At 47.5% G+C, this 19,688-nt stretch overlaps 2 protein-coding genes across 4 annotated transcripts in view; both read right to left on the minus strand.

The window, feature by feature from the left end:
- LOC135248969 (zinc finger protein Gfi-1b-like) lies at positions 1-5,773 on the minus strand. The gene is made up of 6 exons (XM_064324105.1): positions 5,334-5,773; positions 2,134-2,448; positions 1,802-2,022; positions 1,450-1,593; positions 1,055-1,220; positions 1-556 (listed from the first exon to the last, which is right to left on the minus strand). The coding sequence occupies exons 2-6, from the start codon at positions 2,363-2,365 to the stop codon at positions 318-320; spliced, it is 1,002 nt and encodes a 333-aa protein (XP_064180175.1). The 5' UTR covers positions 2,366-2,448; positions 5,334-5,773; the 3' UTR covers positions 1-317.
- A 2,029-nt stretch (positions 5,774-7,802) lies between these two features.
- The window catches only part of evi5l (ecotropic viral integration site 5 like), a 39,544-nt gene continuing 27,658 nt past the window's right edge, over positions 7,803-19,688 (minus strand). For all 3 annotated transcript variants that reach the window (XM_064324104.1, XM_064324102.1, XM_064324103.1), the window contains 6 exons: positions 18,943-19,083; positions 18,680-18,844; positions 17,810-17,956; positions 17,584-17,679; positions 15,978-16,073; positions 7,803-12,784 (listed from right to left, as the gene is read on the minus strand). In XM_064324104.1, coding sequence (XP_064180174.1) covers positions 12,446-12,784; positions 15,978-16,073; positions 17,584-17,679; positions 17,810-17,956; positions 18,680-18,844; positions 18,943-19,083 — 984 coding nt within the window. In that variant the 3' untranslated portion in view covers positions 7,803-12,445. The remainder of the gene's footprint in view (positions 12,785-15,977; positions 16,074-17,583; positions 17,680-17,809; positions 17,957-18,679; positions 18,845-18,942; positions 19,084-19,688) is intronic.

Genomic DNA, 19,688 nt, shown 5'->3' on the forward strand with positions numbered 1-19,688 from the left:
TTCAGTGGTGTTCAGTGTTAGGCGTGTGAGAGGCGTGTGTTCTGTGGTGTTCAGTGAGAGGTGTGTGTTCAGTGGTGTTCAGTGTTAGGCGTGTGAGAGGCGTGTGTTCAGTGGTGTTCAGTGTGAGGCGTGTGTTCAGTGTTAGGCGTGTGAGAGGCGTGTTTTCAGTGGTGTTCAGTGTGAGGCGTGTTTTCAGTGGTGTTCAGTGTTAGGCGTGTGAGAGGCGTGTGTTCAGTGGTGTTCAGTGAGAGGCGTGTGTTCAGTGGTGTTCAGTGTTAGGCGTGTGAGAGGTGTGTGTTGGTGTCGCTGGTGCGTGTTCAGTGCACTCCCAGGTGCGCGCGCTGCAGAGCCTCGATGTGCTGGGCGGGGTCCTCGGCGCGGTAGTACCCGCAGTGCAGCTCCTGGTGGCGCCGCAGGTCCACCTTGCGCTGGAAGCCGGCGTGGCAGCGGGCGCAGGTGAAGGGCTGGTAGCCGCTGTGCTTGCGGCTGTGCGTGATGAGGTTGGAGCTCTGGCTGAAGGCCTTTCCGCACACCTGGCACACGTGGGGCTTCTCACCTGGGCGAGACAAAGACCGAGACGCAGCGTCACAGCGGCAGCCGTTACGGGAGCTAGCTAACGTGGAGGTCGAATGCGAAGCACCTAGTGGACTTGACTCCCTCACTCAATCACTCATGCACACACTCACTCACTCACTCATCACTCATCAAACCACTCAACACTCACACACACACTCACTATCAATCACACAACACTCACTCACTCACTCACACACCTCACTCACTCACTCACCACCAACACCATCACTACCACACACTCAATCACTCATTCACACACTCACTCACTTACTCACACACTCACACACTCACTCACTCACACACTCATTCACTCACTCACTCACACACACTCACTCACACACTCACTCACTCACTCACACACTCACTCACATATAGCAGGCTGAAGATTCTCCACAAGGGGGAGCTAGTAGCACTCGTGGCGATTTGCGTCAGTGTCATTCGCGTGTCCGTCCTCGTTTTCCACTGCCGCGCGCGTTACCTGTGTGTATGAAGGTGTGCTTCTTCATGTCGGACTTCTGGTGGAACCTCTTGCCGCAGTACTGGCAGGGGTAGGGCCGCGTGTCCGAGTGGATCAGCAGGTGCGTGGACAGGGTGGACGAGCGCTTGAAGGTCTTTCCGCATTCCTTACAGCTGAAACTCCTCTCCTGACGTGCACACATTCACACACACACACCTCGTCTTCACCGCTGCAAATAGTCCCACTCTGAGCAGCACTGAGCCCTACTATGATGATTCACTGGCTCTCTGTGACTTGTAGGGTAGTAAAATAAAATTAGCGCTTAGCTAAATCACAACACTTTTAACCCTTTATTTACTTTAGAAATGGTGCTTGCGATCGTTTCTAGGTGAATAAACATCGTCCATTAGCCTCACCTTGGCCCTGCTGTGCTGCCCCAGCTCTGGCCTGAAGACGTACGTCTGGTCATTGACCTTGGCGTATGCACCCAATGGGAGAGTGAGCCAGCTGACATGTGACCTGTGCAGGTGAGCCTCCAGACCGTCGGCAGAGGAGAGCATCTGAGGGAGAACATGTGACAGCGAGTGAAGCCAGGCTGCATGTGGAGACCCTAACCACCTGACTGCTCTGTGCAGCTCCGTGCCCAAGCCAATCACCGTTTCTAATGCTCAGAACAGCTCATTGGCAGTTCTTTCAGCCTGAGAACGCGGGCAGGTCTGCTGGTGCTGGTACAGCGGGGCCCCTGTGAACCATCCTGTTTGTGCTCACCTTCCTGCACAGAGGGCAGGGGCTGGGGACTGATTTGAGCCCGCTGCGTTGCGTGCAGACCACTTCCTCTGCCCCCCCGTTTCGCCCCCCAGCCCCCTGTTTGGGGTTCGGCAGCATGCTGAGCAGCCTCTCCAGCTCCCGCTCTTTCGGGGGGACCCTGGAGTTCGGGGGGGGCTGGGACCACCCGGCCGGGAGAGGGTCCACATCTTGCCTGGGCTGGCCTGAGGTGAAGTTCGGGGAGGAAACATTAACATCGATCAGGCATCCTGAAGCTGGGCTTTTAACACCCACAGTAGATGGGTGAAGGTTCGAGTTTAATTTCAAACACCTACCTGCAGACCAAGGTGCAACAGGAAGCATGGGTGAGAGGTGTGAAGGTGGCGAGTCGCCCGTCTCCGTAACCATGACAACGGGGTAACCGTTAGAAGAGGGGATTCTGGGAAATGGTGTCCTTTCCGACAGCACGACGGCGCACGGGTCGGGTACTGAGTGGCGCCTGTCCTCCGCACAGCGCGGAGTGTGACATCCTGCCTTCTTGCTCTTGACCAGGAAGGAGCGAGGCATGGGGAGAGGGGAGGAGCTTCAGGAGGAGCTGCCGCTGCTGATTGGTTATGTCGAAAGGGAAGCGGAAAGCGGAGGTGCCGTCTCTGAAACAGAGAAATAGGGTTTCACTCTTACCGTACGCAAGCTCGCTGTGTTGGGTGGGATCTAACCAGAGCTGTGTGGAGTGCGGAAACTGTCCTGCGACACAGCTTTGTACCGCCATTTTGGCTGACAAAGGCAAAAATATGGCCTGCAGAGGACAGTGTTATGCACTGAGGACTAATAGCCGTGTCCAATGGGAGGGTCCCACAAACCTCAGCACGCTTTTATTTTACAGTGTTTTACATGTATCCATGTGGTGTTATAATCAGCCAAAAAGATTGTTTGTGTGGCCATTTGGGAAATATGCAAGTTAAGTGCATAGTACCCAATTTAACCCAATTTAAACATTACCCCAGGTTGACATCATTTTTGGATAAGCTGCAATGAGTTAAGAATCTGTTAAGAACTTGCTAGCTGATTGCTAGTTGATCCTCTAACTAGCAATTACTTGTACATTTGTTTTAACAGGAATTACAGGTCATAATACTGTCACTGATGAAGGCATCAGCGTTGCTAAAAAAATAAATATAAAAAAGAAGGAAAACTTTGTGGAATTACGTGTTTTGAATGCTAGCAGTCTAACGGTAGGCTAGCCTTTGCAAGAGGGTAGGTTAGGCATTAGTTAATCACATTGCATGACAATTATTTGGCAGACGTCAAATTTTTATCCGAAGCGACGTAAAGTAAGTGCATATCGAATTGTATTGTTAATAATCAACATAAGATGCGGTCACTTCAATTTTTTAAACTTCTGACCTGAAACTGTCTGAGGAGGACAGATTCGCAATACAGCTAACAAATCATCTGACGCTACTATTCAAAAATTTCCGATATTGGGCTATATGACGCGTGGTATATGCTGTGCAGTGTGTTATCCTGCTCTATGGAGAATTGTATTAATTGGGAAAAGTGACGTGCATACATGTGAAATGTTCTGCTATGCGGCAGGCCTATCCAGAAATTGTATTATAAATAGAAATTGACACATTGAATGAATGAATTGTATAAAAATCGGCATATGATACATAAAAATGTTGGCTACTTGCTACAGAAACTACACTGCTATTTCCATCTCCTCAATGTGGTTGCAGTAGTTCATACATAAAATTCAAAATCTGCAGTTGTAAATGATGTAGCCTAATTGTAATAATATTGTGTTTTTCAACATATTTAATAATCATACATTAATATACATTTCCTAATTTATGATTGAGAAGTGAAAGTGAATCAGATTATATTAAATGTAAGCAATAAAATCACAGTATAGCCAGAAGATTTCAATGACATGTGCTGGTGTGTGTCAACCCAGACAATAGATACCCATATGACAGGTTAATGTCGCCAGTGATCAGAACGTTGATTTACGGTAACCATTGAGAAATATATCTATTTAATTAATGGGCGTATTCGTTTATTATTAGCCTATATATACCTTGCACACTATGCTACAGTATATGGGTTACCGCGTATTACAACGAGCGAGTGTTCGAGCTTTGGTCGCGAGACAGACGCACAGCTGTGATGATGGCAGTTTAACTACAGCTTTAGCACACCTGTATGTCCTACTCCACAGTCTGAGGTGTGGTTATACTAGAAGAAAAATGAAAGTAAACACCTGCAGATAATCATCTGTAGATTTTTTAATCGGCAAGAATCATTCTTTTCGACCTAATTATTCAAGCTCGCTTACCAACACCTGCAACACACAACCCTTTAGCCTCTTCTGCAAAACAATGCATATTTTCAGGTTCGTAAATACATTTTTCGCGCTCAATAAACAGTTTCTTTTTTGTTACAAATTCCAACTGCTGAAAACGGATGCATAAAGAGACCGATATGGTATGATCACCATTTGGTATCACTTTGTCTCCAGGACCTGCACGAAATCTAGCACCACTAGCGCATACCGTGCAATTGTGGTTCAGAGTAACGCTCTGAATTTTCCCCTGCACTTCAAACCTAATACCTAACTGCGAATCCAACTCTGATCGAAGAGTTAACAATATAAAAGACGACAACAAGGAAATACCAACATTTAATTAATAATAACACAGCTGCGCTGGACTGGATAGTAGGCTACTGCAGACGATCGTGTTATTTCTGTTGCAATAATTCGCCAGTGTCTCGGGATGTCAACAAACAACAACGAATGTGTTTTTTAAATAAGATATTATATTTTTATAAGATGTATAGGCACCTGCAACATAGCCATCTCTTCTGGAAGAACTGTCTGAATATTTTATTTTAAAATGAGAAAATGTCATTTTAAATTAAAATACATTTGTAATTAAGTTGCTTGTGGGTTGTAGGTCTGAAACCGCTGGCAGTCGCCCACTTGAAAGAGATTAACTTTAGTAGCCGAATCTGCTAAAATCACGGAAAAGGTTTGCACTTACTGAAAATCAAGGCAAACTCTTTCTGTGCAACCAACCTTAATGACAATTTAAGTGGTAATTGCAAACTACCACAAGATTAAAAGGCGCTGCCTATTATAACATGATAACAGTACAGTAACAAGTGACATTATGAAAATGAGTTATATAAGCTACAAATAAATGCTGCATTTATCATTCTTTAAATACGTAGTGTATAAAAATAAAATGTAAAAAAAGTTTTAAATATGAATGTAATTCCAGTTTTTAGGAAGTTCTAAGTGATAAAACCTCCTGACAAGAACTTTACAGCTCAATATCTCAAAACTGTAGAAAAGACATATAAATGTAGCCTTTAGACTTATTTTCTGTGTAGTCATATCACCTAAGAGCAGAGTATTAGCGTAACTGTTTTGCTATTAAAAATGTCTAACTATGATATGAATTAAATACATTTAAAAAATAAAAAAAAGTTTATATTCTGCAGTGACAAAAGTTTGGTATAGCCTACTTACCAGTTGCTGTCAAAGACACAGATTATCATCAGATCGATAACTTCTAAAATAGTTTCTCTAAAAACGTGAAAAGCTAAAATGAAATTAGACTAACCATTTTAAAGTTTCGTTCTCTCTATGGGGCTAAACAGTTAACTGCTGTCAGTTTTTTTATTATTACGAACGCATCAATTCGTTATAAATCACGGAGATTTGAAGCTTGATCGCGCGCTGGGTCAGCCAAGAGACGTTGACATTGAGTGAGGAAGAGCCCGCACTGCACCTTTCAATCGCTCAGCACTTCAGACCGCAGACAGCTTCCTCTCTGCGAAGCCAAACACGCTGTTTGTTGCACCAGTGGTTTTACTGGGTCGCAACGGGCTTCATCATAACTGGTACATTCAGTTAATAAGCGAGGCAAACAAAAACAGAATGTTCTCCTAAAGAAAGAGACAAAATTATGTTTTCAGTGACTATCCCCGTAGAGTGTCTGCGCAGAAAAAAACGTCCAGTGTTAATGCAACTCTAACATGGTACATATGAGTCCAATGTGTAACAGTAGATTTAACACTGATTTAACATTTTATTGTGTGAGACTCCTCATGGACATTCTGTTTTTAATGAAATGATCAATTAACTGTCGTGTGCAACTAATGAAAAGTATTACCAGAACAGAACAATCTTCGTTATTCCTCCCATAATCGCTTCTGTATCAGAGGATGGTTTCATTTTTCATCTTAAAAAGTAGCTAACAGAATTTTCATATTAATAGCTACCTTTGTACTTCGAGTATGAGACTAAAAGTATGAACTGAAATCAGAACGACGTTAAGAACCTGAAATCACACGCTCTCGCTATCTTTCAACTGCGTGTCTCAATCGCTCACAAACCATAGGTTACTAAGTGCAGCTTCTCAGCTCCAAAGCTGTCAAACGGCGACACAGCCAGACTGTTGCAAGTTGAGAATAGCTGAGAAAAAAGGGGGGACGAGAGAGAAAAAAAATTGTTTGGTGGAGTGTAGGAGGTGGAAAGCCTGAGAAAATATAAGCATTAAAGGACACGTACAATGAACACTCCTTTGTCAGTTCTCGCCAATGTTAATGTGTGGGGGAACCACGCTCAATTGATGAGCATGGAGGGTGTTTCAAAATGGCTGAGACTGAATTGGGGGGGCGGGGGGTGATTAAGAGGGAAAGAAACTTACAATACACAAAATTGTGGGTGATGGACAGATGTGTAAAGGCTATGATGGGGGGATGGTGGAAAGAATAAAAAGAGGAAAAAGCGAGTGAGAGGCACTTGCGCACCACAGACTGCAGGAAGATCTAACAGGGTGAGTTCACCACAACTCCCTCACTGAGATTTTCCTGTCCATCAAAGAGACTGGAAACACATGACAATAAATCACATACACACACACGACAAGACCATCCACCAAAACCAGATGTGCGGCTTCTTGAGAACATGATGTAAATGTTTATTTTTTTAAATCATAATCATTCATCAAGTACAGAACACTGAATTATTTCATATTGTCATCATTAATATCGTCATCGCCATAACCGTAAAACTTTATTGTCGCCATTGATATACTTAAGACAAACATGGTAACACTGTGAGAGTGGATAAGGTTCAAGGTTGGTAATGGACACCGGTGACATTTGGGTTATTCCTGCCTTCTCCAAAACAAAGATACTGCAGTAGTTTTTGGGTGCTGTCTGAATTATATCTGATGCATTCCATGGCCAGTCACATCCCTTTTAACCTTCAATACAGAATCAGAAATCAGAAACCACTCAAGTAGCACTTTTTTTGTGTTCAAGGACACTGCTGTCTTTATCGGCATGCCACAGAAGGCATGAATAAAAAATTAATACCATTACCCTCCACACTTACATGATATTTATCACTGATAACAATAACAATAATGATAACATGATCATTATGTTGTTTTTCAAAATATTTTCATATATTTATAATGATTATCCAAAGTCATCATTCTGTACATAGTTGCACCTTTCTCATCTCCAAGGAGCAAGTCAGACTGGGGCAGGCTAGTGCAGACCCTCTCCCAAATCAGATGCTTCCATACGCTCTCGAGTTTAGATAGAGTCATGGACTGAGATGGCGTGGACAGCTTACCCCCAGGTGGGTGGGCCTGGGGGGCACTTTATCCCAGATCTAAGAGGATCAGCTGAGCAGGTTCTAGTGAAGCGTCCCAAAATGAATCATGATCGCTGAGTCAGATAGGCTAGAGATACTCAGCTCCAGACTCTCAAAGGGTCAGCCGGCTGCTTCTGTACCTCAGCTGCGGACCCAAACAGTTTACCCATGGGACCTTAGAAGCCTGCATTAATTACAAACGTTGTTCCAGCCTGTAGTGGAAGGGACTAATGCAATCTGGCATAACTGGCTTACTGTATATCATTATACCTTAAATAACTCTTTTTTGAAAGTATTGTTTTCTGCAGGACATTTTTCTTTTTAAAAAAAAAAGGTTTTCACTTTTAAAGCAAAGTAAAACTGCCTGCAATTAATCTTATTTTAGCAGTAATTTTGGTGAAACCCCTTTGATGGCGCATTAAATCTACCCCACTAAAATGCGCTATTTCCGTCTGTAAGAACAGGCCCAAGAGCTGATTTTTTTTTGTTTTCCTGCTGAAAAATATGCAGATTGATTCATATCCTTTTTGCAGCGAGGAAGTAAGGAATACATGACCATTCGTGACAGGTCACAATTAATACATTTTTTTCTTTTTTTATTCTTGGTTACCACACTTCCATTTTCATCCGGCCACCAGACCAAGAGCCACGCGGCGTTCTCTAATGGCACCAAGAACAGCAAGAGTCAAACGATTAGCTGTGATATCGACATCACTGCGCGGTCACATATCCTTTCACCCTAATGGCCTTTTACACTGGCTGTCGACCCACGCACACCTTTCTACCTGCCGTCTCAGGAAAAGTCAGGGCCTGCTTTGAGCAGATTTAAAGTCGCACCCCTGCGCGTCTTTATCGAGGAGACAGGAACCCAGCAGGGCGAGGAGGTGGTTGCCACACGACTGCGGATGGCGGGGCACAGGAACCACGTTCAGAAGGCCTTTGTTTTTTTGTGTGAACGAAGCGTGCTTTTATTGTACCGTTCACATGAAAATCGCCAGCAGAAAACAGTTCAGACGTACAGTACTTTATAATCTGGCGAGTACGTAGGAGGAGGTTTTCATTTTGAAAGACCTGTGGCCTCTAGCACCTCTTCTTTGCTCACGTCGCAAATGTGGAACTCCCGCTGCTCTCTGTCGCTTTTTTCGGTGTAAAAACAATCTCCAAAGTTTACATTTTGGCAACACGTCGTGCACGGTGTATGAGACGCAAGGGCATTCGGAGAGCCCTCAGAGTTATATAAAGGTCAGTCAGCCGTCAGACTCATCCCAAAGCTGGCTGGCGTGGACCTCCTGAACTGGGCTGAACAGAAACGGACATCCTACCAGACTCTTTCTTCTGCTTCTGAACCTGACACTGTAGCGCTTCTGAACCTCAGGCCAGTTCAACCGGGGCATCAAAAGGTTGTTCAACCACTACACACCGCTGCAACTCAGTAAAACTAGCCCATACAGAAGAACCGTAATAACATATTCATTATATAATACTACTAATGTGAATTGTTTCCACAATACTGTTATATTATCCATATAATACTTCAGCTTCTATAGATTCGTTATAACATATATCTCTAAATATTTGCTCCAGTTATATGTAAAGGTCAATTGCATGTTGAGTTATGTATATTTTGAGTATAATTTCTAATGTACAACTCGGGTGAAATAAAGCTGATTTTGCAAAAGATTTCAGGTTCTTCAGTAAAGGCATACTATGGCACAGTCACTCCCTACAACCTAAAGTACGTAAAGACATAATCTGAAGCTTTCACCCGCCACAGTTCTGTAATGCAAAACGCCAAGCCGCAGAGAATGTACAGTGAACACTCTTACACATGTGCACATTTAGTTTCTGTATCTGGTTATCTTAACAGACGTATGTACAGACAGACACACAGATATGCCGTTATCTGACACCCTTAAAAATGTAGTGACATCCTGTGACCTAAGAACACTGCTAATGCCTCAGTATATGGGGCAGTAGCTCAGAAGTAGGGTGCTGATCAGACATTAGGGATATATATTCACAGAATAGGATTTGGGTCGGGTGTACATTTGAGCAACATTTGAAACAGAACATCTCAATTTTTCTTCTCAACTGTAATCAAACACAGAACGCTCCGCCAGGAAGTGATGTCATAGACAGACAGAATTCCAACAGTAAGAGGCATTGACATAATTGTAATACAGTACCCTTATCAACATACCGTAAGCATTATCTACTGTGTGTAAAACAGACACAGAAACAGCAAAGTGGTGAGAAGACAGTGTGAACCTGGTTTCAGCCCTCTGGATTAAAAATCAGCCAGCGACACGTTGATTTTCCTTCAGTGTGTCCTTCCATACTTTACAGTTTCTCTAAAGCAGTGGTAACCAACCCTGTTCCCGGAGATCTACCGTCCTGTAGGTTTTCACTCCAGCCCAAACAAGAGCGAACTTCATGCGAGAGCCAGAGATCTTGTTGAGCTGCTAATCGGTCGAGCCGGGCGTGCCGAATCAGGGTAGAAACTAAAACCTACGAGGCGGTAGATCTTCCAGGAACAGGATCGGTTTCCACGGCAATAAGGAGGTCTGAAACCAACATGTTTGTTCCACACGTCACTCAGAGCTGCTTTCTGTAACCCACACACACGCGCGTGTGTGTGTCTGCGTACGCTTGGACACAGTCCGGCAGCGCTGGGGCGAAGACTCGAGCGCGGCGTTATCGCACTATGACCTCTGACCTCTCGGCGAGGACCTGAGGTTCACAGTGGGAGGGTCGGGACGTGACCTGGGCCAGACAGACTCTGGGTAAATAAAAGTGTTGATCTTTCACAGTTTTCACATTGATGAAACCACACTGGGGAAAGGGATGGCGGGAGGGGCCGCCCGCACGTTAAATACAAAATAATAAATAACACAGATATCAGAGCAGCGCACTGTTCACTCGCTTCGACAATCCAGTGGGATCAGCCCCCAGATTCAAGTTGGCACAGAAGACTGAGGAAACCAAAATAAAAATAAAATAAAATAAAAAGATTTGAAAGATATTTATATGTGTAATGCTTATATAGAAATATAAAAATAAAAATATCAAAATAAATAAGGACAGGTAACATAATTTCCTTAAAAATTTGATTTGGCAATGTCGAGATTTTGTGTTTGTCTGAAGTCCAAATGCTTTACTTTACAAGTGCGAAACTCAAATTGGTTTGCCTACCACTTTAAGGCATAAAGACACACAAATACAGATATGGTAAGGTATACTGTTACTTAAGAATCTACGTGTAGCTTCTTGCGATGCCTGTTATAGTACATGTAAGAGGCCATACTTCGCTCTGCCTCACAGTGCCTTTCATACCTAACCTTCCCCCTTAACGCTCACGTGTAGCTGTTTCCACAGAGAGCATCAGCATCCAGCACAGTGTTCAGGGGCGAGCGTTTCCAAAGGCAACACTGGACGGGGGTGTCATCACAGCCAGTTAAGTTTAGTTTAAGAAAGAGAAGGAGTAATAAAGAGAGAGAAAGAGAGTGAGATATAAAGAGAAAGAGTAACAGAGAGGGAGAGAGAGAGTGAGATTTAAAGAGAAAGAGTAACAGAGAGGGAGAGAGAGAGTGAGATATAAAGAGAAAGAGTAATAGAGAGGGAGAGAGAGCGTTAGATATAAAGAGAAAGAGTAATAGAGAGGGAGAGAGAGAGTGAGATATAAAAAGAAAGAGTAACAGAGAGGGAGAGAGAGTGTGAGATAGAAAGAGAAAGGGAGTTACTGTTACTATGAACCATGGGAATTTTGGGGCTGAAATGTTAGCCAAAGATCCCAACTGCTAGGAGGGAAGGATGACAAGAGGGTGAGGCCACAGACCTGCTCTCCGTAGCCACCGAGCACAGATAAAGGGTGAAGAGAAACACAGATAAAGGGTGAATAGAAACACAGATAAGGGTGAAGAGAAACACAGATAAAGGGTGAAGAGAAACACAGATAAAGGGTGAAGAGAAACACAGATAAGGGTGAAGAGAAACACAGATAAAGGGTGAAGAGAAACACAGATAAGGGTGAAGAGAAACACAGATAAAGGGTGAAGAGAAACACAGATAAAGGGTGAAGAGAAACACCGCGTGTTAGCGCTGACCTGGCAGTGGAACAGTGCGCACAACAGACATGCTGGAGGTGGAAGATCACTACCGCCCCGGCACGAACGAAGGTACGGCTTTCGAAAAACAGTCCCGGAGATTTCTCTCGCGGTACCCGGAGAGCGGGGGGCGACCGGACGACCGGGGGAAGTGGCAAAAAGTTTTCCCTAAATGAGAGAGGTTTCACTTCCAGCTCTGTTTTCTGATCAACAGGTTTTTTTCCCCCCGCGTGGTTTCAAAGGTAGTCTGAAGGAGCTGAGCGGTCAGCTCTTTCTCAGGGCCAGGCCGGGGGTGGGGGGGCGGGGGCCTGCGAGCCGGGAAACCCACAGCTCTCCCCCCCCCCCCCGCTGCCGCTCCAGTGCCCGGCCTCGTTCACTCTGGGACACTCAGTCTGTTCAGAGGGCGAGGGACGGCGAGCGACCCCGCCCTCCCCACGCTGCAGATGCTCAGAGGAGACACCCCTCCAGACGTCCCAACACGACGCCCGCTTGTGAGACACAGAATGGAGACGATGAGGGGATGAGAGGGAGGGGGAGGAAGGAGGGAGCAGTGCAGCGGGGTGTGTGTGTGAGTGTGTGTGTGTGCATGTGTTTGTGTGTGTGTGTGTGAGTGTGTATGTATGCGTCTGTGTGTATGTGTGTGTGTACATGTGTACCTGTGTGTGTGTGCATATGTGTGTGTGTGTGTGTGTGTGTGTGAGTGTGTGCGTGTGTGTGTGTATGTGTGTGTGTGTGTGTGTGCGCATGTGCGTGTGTGAGTGTGTATGTATGCGTCTGTGTGTGTACGTGTGCAACTGTGTGTGCGTGTGTGTGAGTGTGTGTGTGTGTGTGCGCGCGTTTTTGAGTCAGCAGTATCTCTCAGATTGCTCAGTTCTCCAGGGCCTCTGCACACACCATGCTGGCGTAGAGCTGCGTAGGGGTTTGGGAGTCCGCGTCGTCGCCCCTCTCCTCCCCCTCCCCGTCCCCGTCCCCGTCCCCCTCCCCGTCGCTGTCGGAGCTGCCCTCGCTGTCCAGCCGCGGGGAGGGGTGGTGCGGGCCCTGCAGGGCGTGGTACAGGCCCGTGGCAGGGAGGGGGCTGGGCAGCAGGTCGTCGTCCGAGCTGAGGTAATCAGCCTCCCCCGAGGCAGGGCCGGTCAAACGCAGGTCCTGGAAGCCCCCACTTCCTGGTGTCTGGAACCTGGTGGGGTGACCACGCAGCTGCCTGATCTGAAAGGCCAAAAAAAAGAGACAGAGAGATTGAAGGCAAGAGGAGAAAGATAATCTCTGCTTCTACATCTCACTGAACAACACTAAGGGTAGTCGGGTCAAGTGCATGACAACTACGCCGTAAAATGTCCAGTGTTAATTCAACTCCAACAGGGTATGTATGGTCCCACTTTGCACCGGAGTGAGGCCATGTGTACTCTGTAAGAGTTGATTTAACACTGGACATTATACTGCGTAGCAGTTACTGTGTAAATCTGTCAGGGGTTTAAAATGAGTGTTTTCTGGGAAACAGAGTCCGTAGTAAAGGAAATAAGAGATGTGCTTATTAGGACTAACCCTCACAGGATAAAAGGTGTCTTCTGAAATGTAAAGCTAAGTACAGAACACAGACAGAATATGACTGTCCATTCACCTTTGCAACGGGCTCACTTTTAAAGCCATGAAAAATGTGCTGGTTTCCTTTTAACCCAGAACTGAACGTTCTGCATAAAACTATTACCAGCTTGCGGGTGACCTATTTCTGCAGAAACATTTTTTAAGCTGCCCTGGTGGTCAGGTTTGACTGAGACTGAGGTTAAACAGCGAGAGAGGAAGAGAGAGAGAGCGAGAGAGAGAGAGAGAGAGAGTGAAAGGGAGGCAGAGAGAAAGAGAGAGAGAGAGACTAGGGTGGGAGGTGGAGGGAAGAGGTGCACAGATCAGTTTATGGTAAAGATGAAATGGACAGATAGATTTCAGATCAGGGAGCCTGCGGTTGTGGTTTCATGTTCGTCTGCTGCAGCGGAGTTGAGATTTGTTTGTCTGTTTGGGCCGAGAGGATTCTGCCGTGTGCGTCGTCTGCTGCAGGGAATCTTGGGTAGATTTGGGCGTCCTCCCCGTCGTCATGGCGACTCCCGGTGCGCCTTTTTCCTCCGACGGGCCCAGCTTTCGGGCACGGCGCCCGTCCCGTGCCAGCTGACGGGTGCGCTCGAGTCATCATTCGCCAAAAAACGCTGGAGGCCCACCTCCCCCCCGCTCCCCCCCCCCGTGCCTTGCGTGCCAGCAGCACGCCGCAGCCCTCCTCTCTGCCGCTCTCGGTGCGTCAGCGCGTGAGCGCGAATACCAGGGTGACTCAGGGCGCAAATCTCAGACAGACAGGGCGCAGTTTTCCTTTAAGCACGGAGGGGGGGGGGGGAGGGAGGGAGGAGGGAGGTGGGGGGGGAATCATGGGGTGCGTGTGGTTAACCAGAGGAATACTCACTATGACTGAGATCCACTGAGCTCTCACCCGCCCCTTCCTCCTACTGCGTTCTCACCTCTCCTGATTCGGCTCGTTCGCACCGTAGCAGCGGCTATGATGCAGGGGCTAATAAAAAACTCTTTTAACTGTTTACAGGGCAAGGGCACCGTCCGCTGGAAGTCAGAATGCGGGATGGCGAACGGAAATGTTTCAGGTGTCTCTGTGTCTGTTTTGTTAGGGCCACGTTATTGGCTAAATCACCACTGTCCGTTAAATTATTTTTTAAAAAAACAATCATTCTTTGGGAATTAAAAAGAGAAACATGCTCACGGGTATGAGTGTTAGGGCTAAATCTGAGATCATGTGACAGGAAGAACAAACAGCTGTCGCCACTGACTCTTAATTGGCTGTGCCGAGAACACGTGTGTACCCCAGTGAATAAACTCAGGGGACATGCAGTAAAATTCACTCACTTTGCTAAAATAAAATCCCCCAAAATCTGCAACTCCAGAATAACGGCAATCTGTACGAGAAGGACACAAGAGGGCCAGATCCCACTCCCCTTGTATGTATACATACATGTATACATCCCAGGTTTCATCATCATATCAGTATGAAGGCATAAAGGCATAAGGATTCCATTTCCATTGCAGGGGAAACGTCATCAGACGTGCTGATTCTGCACGCACTCGCAGAAGTCAAGAAGAGCGAAGCTTTCCAGTGGCCCACGCCGAGAAGCTCCCCAACGCACCATATGACTGAAACTGAAACCAATTAAACCATAACACTCTCAGATTTCAGAGCTCTTTAAGAACAGCGAGAGAGAGAGAGGGCCGAGAGAGACAGAGAGAGAGAGAGAGAGAGAGAGAGAGAGAGAGAGAGAGAGAGAGAGAGAGAGAGAGAGACAGAGAGAGAGAGAGAGAGAGAGAGAGAAGGGCAGAGCTATCCCACCCTCCCTCACACAGGCCTCTGTCACGCACGGGTTTTCTCTGGATGAGCAAGCAGAGCTGAGCCTCACCACTCATCTCACCACAGCACAGCGGGCAGAGATTTAACCCCGCCTTCCCCAGCCCAGAGGAAACAACCTTGATTCCAATACACACACACGCACACACACAGACACACACACAAACACGTATACATACATACATACACACACAAACACACACACACACACACAAACACACACACACACAGACACACACACACACACAAACACGTATACATACATACATACACACAGGCACACACAAAACACACACACACACACACACACACAGACACACACACACACACAAACACGTATACATACATACATACACACAGACACACAAAACACACAAACACACACAAACACGAACACACTACAGACACAGACACACAACACACACACGATACAACACACAAACCACACACGCACAACACAACACACACACACACACGCATACATACACACACACACACACACACGCAAACAGATACACAGACGCACACACACAGACGCACACACACACACACACATACACACACACACACACACACAGGGCTTCCCGTAGTCACTGCAGTGAATGTGTGACACCCGTGTCTGTGTGCCAGTTACATACACACACATCAAAGGTGTGTGTCCAGAGGTGGTTGTTGGGTAGGGGGGGTTGGGGAATTGGGGGGGGGGTGGGTGGGGAGGTCTGAATTACTAGAATTTTGACTTCTGTCTAATCGATTCTGGGACGATGGGTGGTTTTCTTTGACCTGACCTGGCAGCTCAGCTCACACACAGCAGCGGTGCGGTGGTTGGGGGGTGGGGGGGTGGGGGGGGAGGGGGCTAGTGGGTACCCCAGAGATTTATTTCAGCAAACTACAGCAGAAGCGGTAGCGCCACACTGCTACTGCAATGCACGCCAGTCAAGTCGGCACAGTGCGATAGCATCTGTGCGCAAATCTCAGAGTTGGCCCGCATGTTGTTGCTAGGCGCCTGACCTCGTTCTTCAGCTCGGCGATGTGCTCCTTCAGCCGGGTGATGTACTGGGCGGAGTCTGAGTGGTTCAGCTGGCCCTGAATCCGCCTCTCCTCCTTCTGAAATACAGGAATACAGGGGGCTCGCTGGTAACGGGGCTGGTCTTCCAGGACTGAGTACCTACTACATCACAGACTTACACAAACATACCCACAATCTGCACCTTAGACTGGCACATTCACATTCACACAGGAATCTACAACATAGACTGACAGCTAATCACACTGAAAAGCACCACCATGGGCAATTACAACACCCCCAGGATCCATACCATATACAGTTCCTCTTCCACATACAGTGCAATACAATGACAACATCTATCTGTGACCACTAGGAACAGATACACCAAGGATATCTACCACAGACAGCCGCTGTGTAGTAAAGCAGGCTGAGAATTTCTACCATAGTGTCAAATACCAAATGAACAAAGAATATATAGCATAGATGCTACGTATTCGCTGGGACACGCTGAGACACACTGAGACACACTGAGACACACTGAACCACGCTGAGACACACTGAGACACACTGAGACACACTGAGACACACTGGGACACACTGAGACACACTGAGACACACTGGGACACACAGCGACACACTGAGACACGCTGAGACATACTGAGACACACTGAACCATGCTGAGACACACTGAGACACGCTGAGACACGCTGAGACACACTGAGCCATGCTGAGACACACTGAGACACGCTGAGACACGCTGAGACACGCTGGGACACGCTGAGACACGCTGAGACACGCTGAGACACGCTGAGACACTGAGACACACTGAGACACGCTGAGACATACTGAGACACACTGGGACACACTTGGACACAGTGGGACATGCTGAGACACAGTGAGACACACTGAACCATGCTGAGACACACTGAGACACACAGCGACATACTGAGACACGCTGAGACACACTGAGACACACTGAGACACACAGGGACACACTGGGACACACTGAGACACGCTGAGACACACTGAGACACACTGAGACGCACTGGGACACACTGAGACACACTGAACCATGCTGAGACACACTGAGACACACTGAGACACACTGGGACACGCTGGGACACACTGAGACACACTGAGACACACTGAACCATGCTGAGACACACTGGGACACACTGAGACACGCTGAGACACAGTGAGACACACACTGGAACCCCTGACACACTGAGACATACTGAACCATGTTGAGACACACTGAGACACACTGGGACACGCTGAACCATGCTGAGACACACAGAGACACACAGAGACACACTGAGACACACTGAGACACATGAGACCACTGAACCATGCTGAGACACACTGGGACACACTGAGACACGCTGAGACACAGTGAGACACACTGAGACACACTGAACCATGCTGAGACACACTGAGACACACTGAGACACACTGAGACACACTGAGACACAGTGAGACACACTGAGACACACTGAGACACACTGAACCATGCTGAGACACACTGAGACACACTGAGACACACTGAGACACAGTGGGACACAGTGGGACACAGTGAGACACAGTGAGACACAGTGAGACACGCTGCACCTGTATCTCCAGCTCTGCGATTCTCTGCCGCAGCTCCGCCACAGCGGCCATGCTGTCCGCCTCGCGCAGTCGCACGGCCATCACCTCCTCCTTGCTCTGGCGCACAGAGAGGGAGAGAGAGAGAGAGCGCGGCTCGTGAAAGGGTGCCCACGCGGCCGCCGGCGCACGCCATACTCGTGTGAGCGCGGCACACGCACCGCCGCCGCCGCCGCCGCCGCCGCGTTACCTTGCAGTCGGACTCCGCCTGCCTCCTCTTCATCTCGCTCAGCTGGCCCTGAAGCCCCTTGTTCTGCGCAGCGAGGTACTGCACTTTGTCCTGCAGGGCGGCGCTCTCCTGCTCCTGCCGGCTCACCAGCTTGCTGTGGATCTGGTTCTGAGGGGCAGAGACAGGCAGCGGGCAACGTTCAGCACCGTGCAACACGTTGCTCTGCACCAAGCCAAGTGAACTCACCTAACCACTGTGCACATTACTTAACATAGACACAAAGTGAACGCAGTGGAAAAGAGTGTTTGCAGCAATATGGATGCATAATGAAACTCCCTTAAGCACTGTGCATCTCACGTATCCTAGCCCCCAGCTGAACGCAATGGAAAAGAATCTTTGCAGTGGAATGAATGTATGATGAATTACACCATGCACCGAGCCAGACTGTTTATACCAAGAACGCTGCCTCCATAAAGGGAACTAGGGCTAATCTACTGTGTAACGGTGTTATGGCATAGTACTATTGTACTATTGTAAAGCATCTTTGAGACCATGAAAAGCGCTATATAAAATACATTTATTATTATTATTATTATTATTATTATTATTATTATTATTATTTACTATACAGACGGGCCTGGTGGCTGGGTATTAGTTCTAGCCTGGATTCTGTGCTGTATTGCAGTGTGTGCAGACGGGTCGGAGTGGGCTGGGTATTAGTTCTAGCCTGGAGTCTGTGCTGTGTTGCAGTGTGTGGGGCGGGTCTGGCTGGGTATTGGTTCTAGCCTGGCGTCTGTGCTGTGTTGCAGTGTGTGGGGCGGGTCTGGCTGGGTATTGGTTCTAGCCTGGAGTCTGTGCTGTGTTGCAGTGTGTGGGGCGGGGTGCGGTCACCTGGCTCTCCAGCTGCAGGGTCTTCAGCTTCATCTCCCGCAGCTCGGCCTGGGCCTGGGCCTCCCGCAGGCGCACGCCCATCAGCTTGTCCTGCAGCTCGTTCAGGGCGTTCTTCTTGGGCGACTCCTTCCAGTGCCCGCCCCCGCCCCCCCGGGACATGTGGTTCTGAGGGGGGGGCACAGACAGCAGGCTCTCTTCGTGTGCTCACAGTGACTCCCCCCCCCCCTCCTGGTTGAACCCGGGTTACGGCAGGCGCCCCGTACCTGCCAGCGCTGGTTGAGGTCTGCCACAGCGTCCTGCATCTCTCGGAAGGACTGCAGCGTCTCCAGCTCTCTCAGCTTCACCAGCTTCAGCTCCTCCTGAAGCTGGGCCACGTTAGTCTCATCTGGCAGGGAGCTGTTCCTCTGGAACACAAACACGCACACACACACACACACACACACACACACACACACACACACACACACGCACACTACGCACATACACACACCCCCCCGCACATAACTACATCACACCCCGCACGCACCACACACTACGTTCTCATGCTAATTTGAAAGTATTCTGATTTCCTTATTCAATATTTGTGAAGGGCCCCCATAGCTTTCTGCAAACAAACCCAACAGAATCGCCTAGGTAAAGAAGTATGGAAGTACAGTAGCTACAGGTGTATATTTAGCCATTATTTTGGAATATAAATGGCGATGCCTACTTTTCTCCAGCTAAAGACCTGTCTTTATCTACTGTATTTCCTCTCTTTCCTTCAGTCACCAAGTGCACTCTTCACCTTTTCACTCTCCCTCTTTACAGCCGTGCTCCTAGACCATAGAAGTTCAAAGAGGTCCAGTCGACGAAGCTTCACAGTTTACCAGTTAAATGTAATTAAAAACAATCCTAGCAACAGAGTGAGTTCATTCTCAGTCAGACCTGTAGTAAAGTAGTAAAAGAAGTAAATGTAAGCAGAATGTGTGGTACATCACAAAAAGAAAGATCTTGCTCTCCATTTGTGTCA

This window comes from Anguilla rostrata, chromosome 2, assembly GCF_018555375.3.
Source record: "Anguilla rostrata isolate EN2019 chromosome 2, ASM1855537v3, whole genome shotgun sequence".
NCBI classification, from domain to species: Eukaryota; Metazoa; Chordata; class Actinopteri; order Anguilliformes; family Anguillidae; genus Anguilla; species Anguilla rostrata.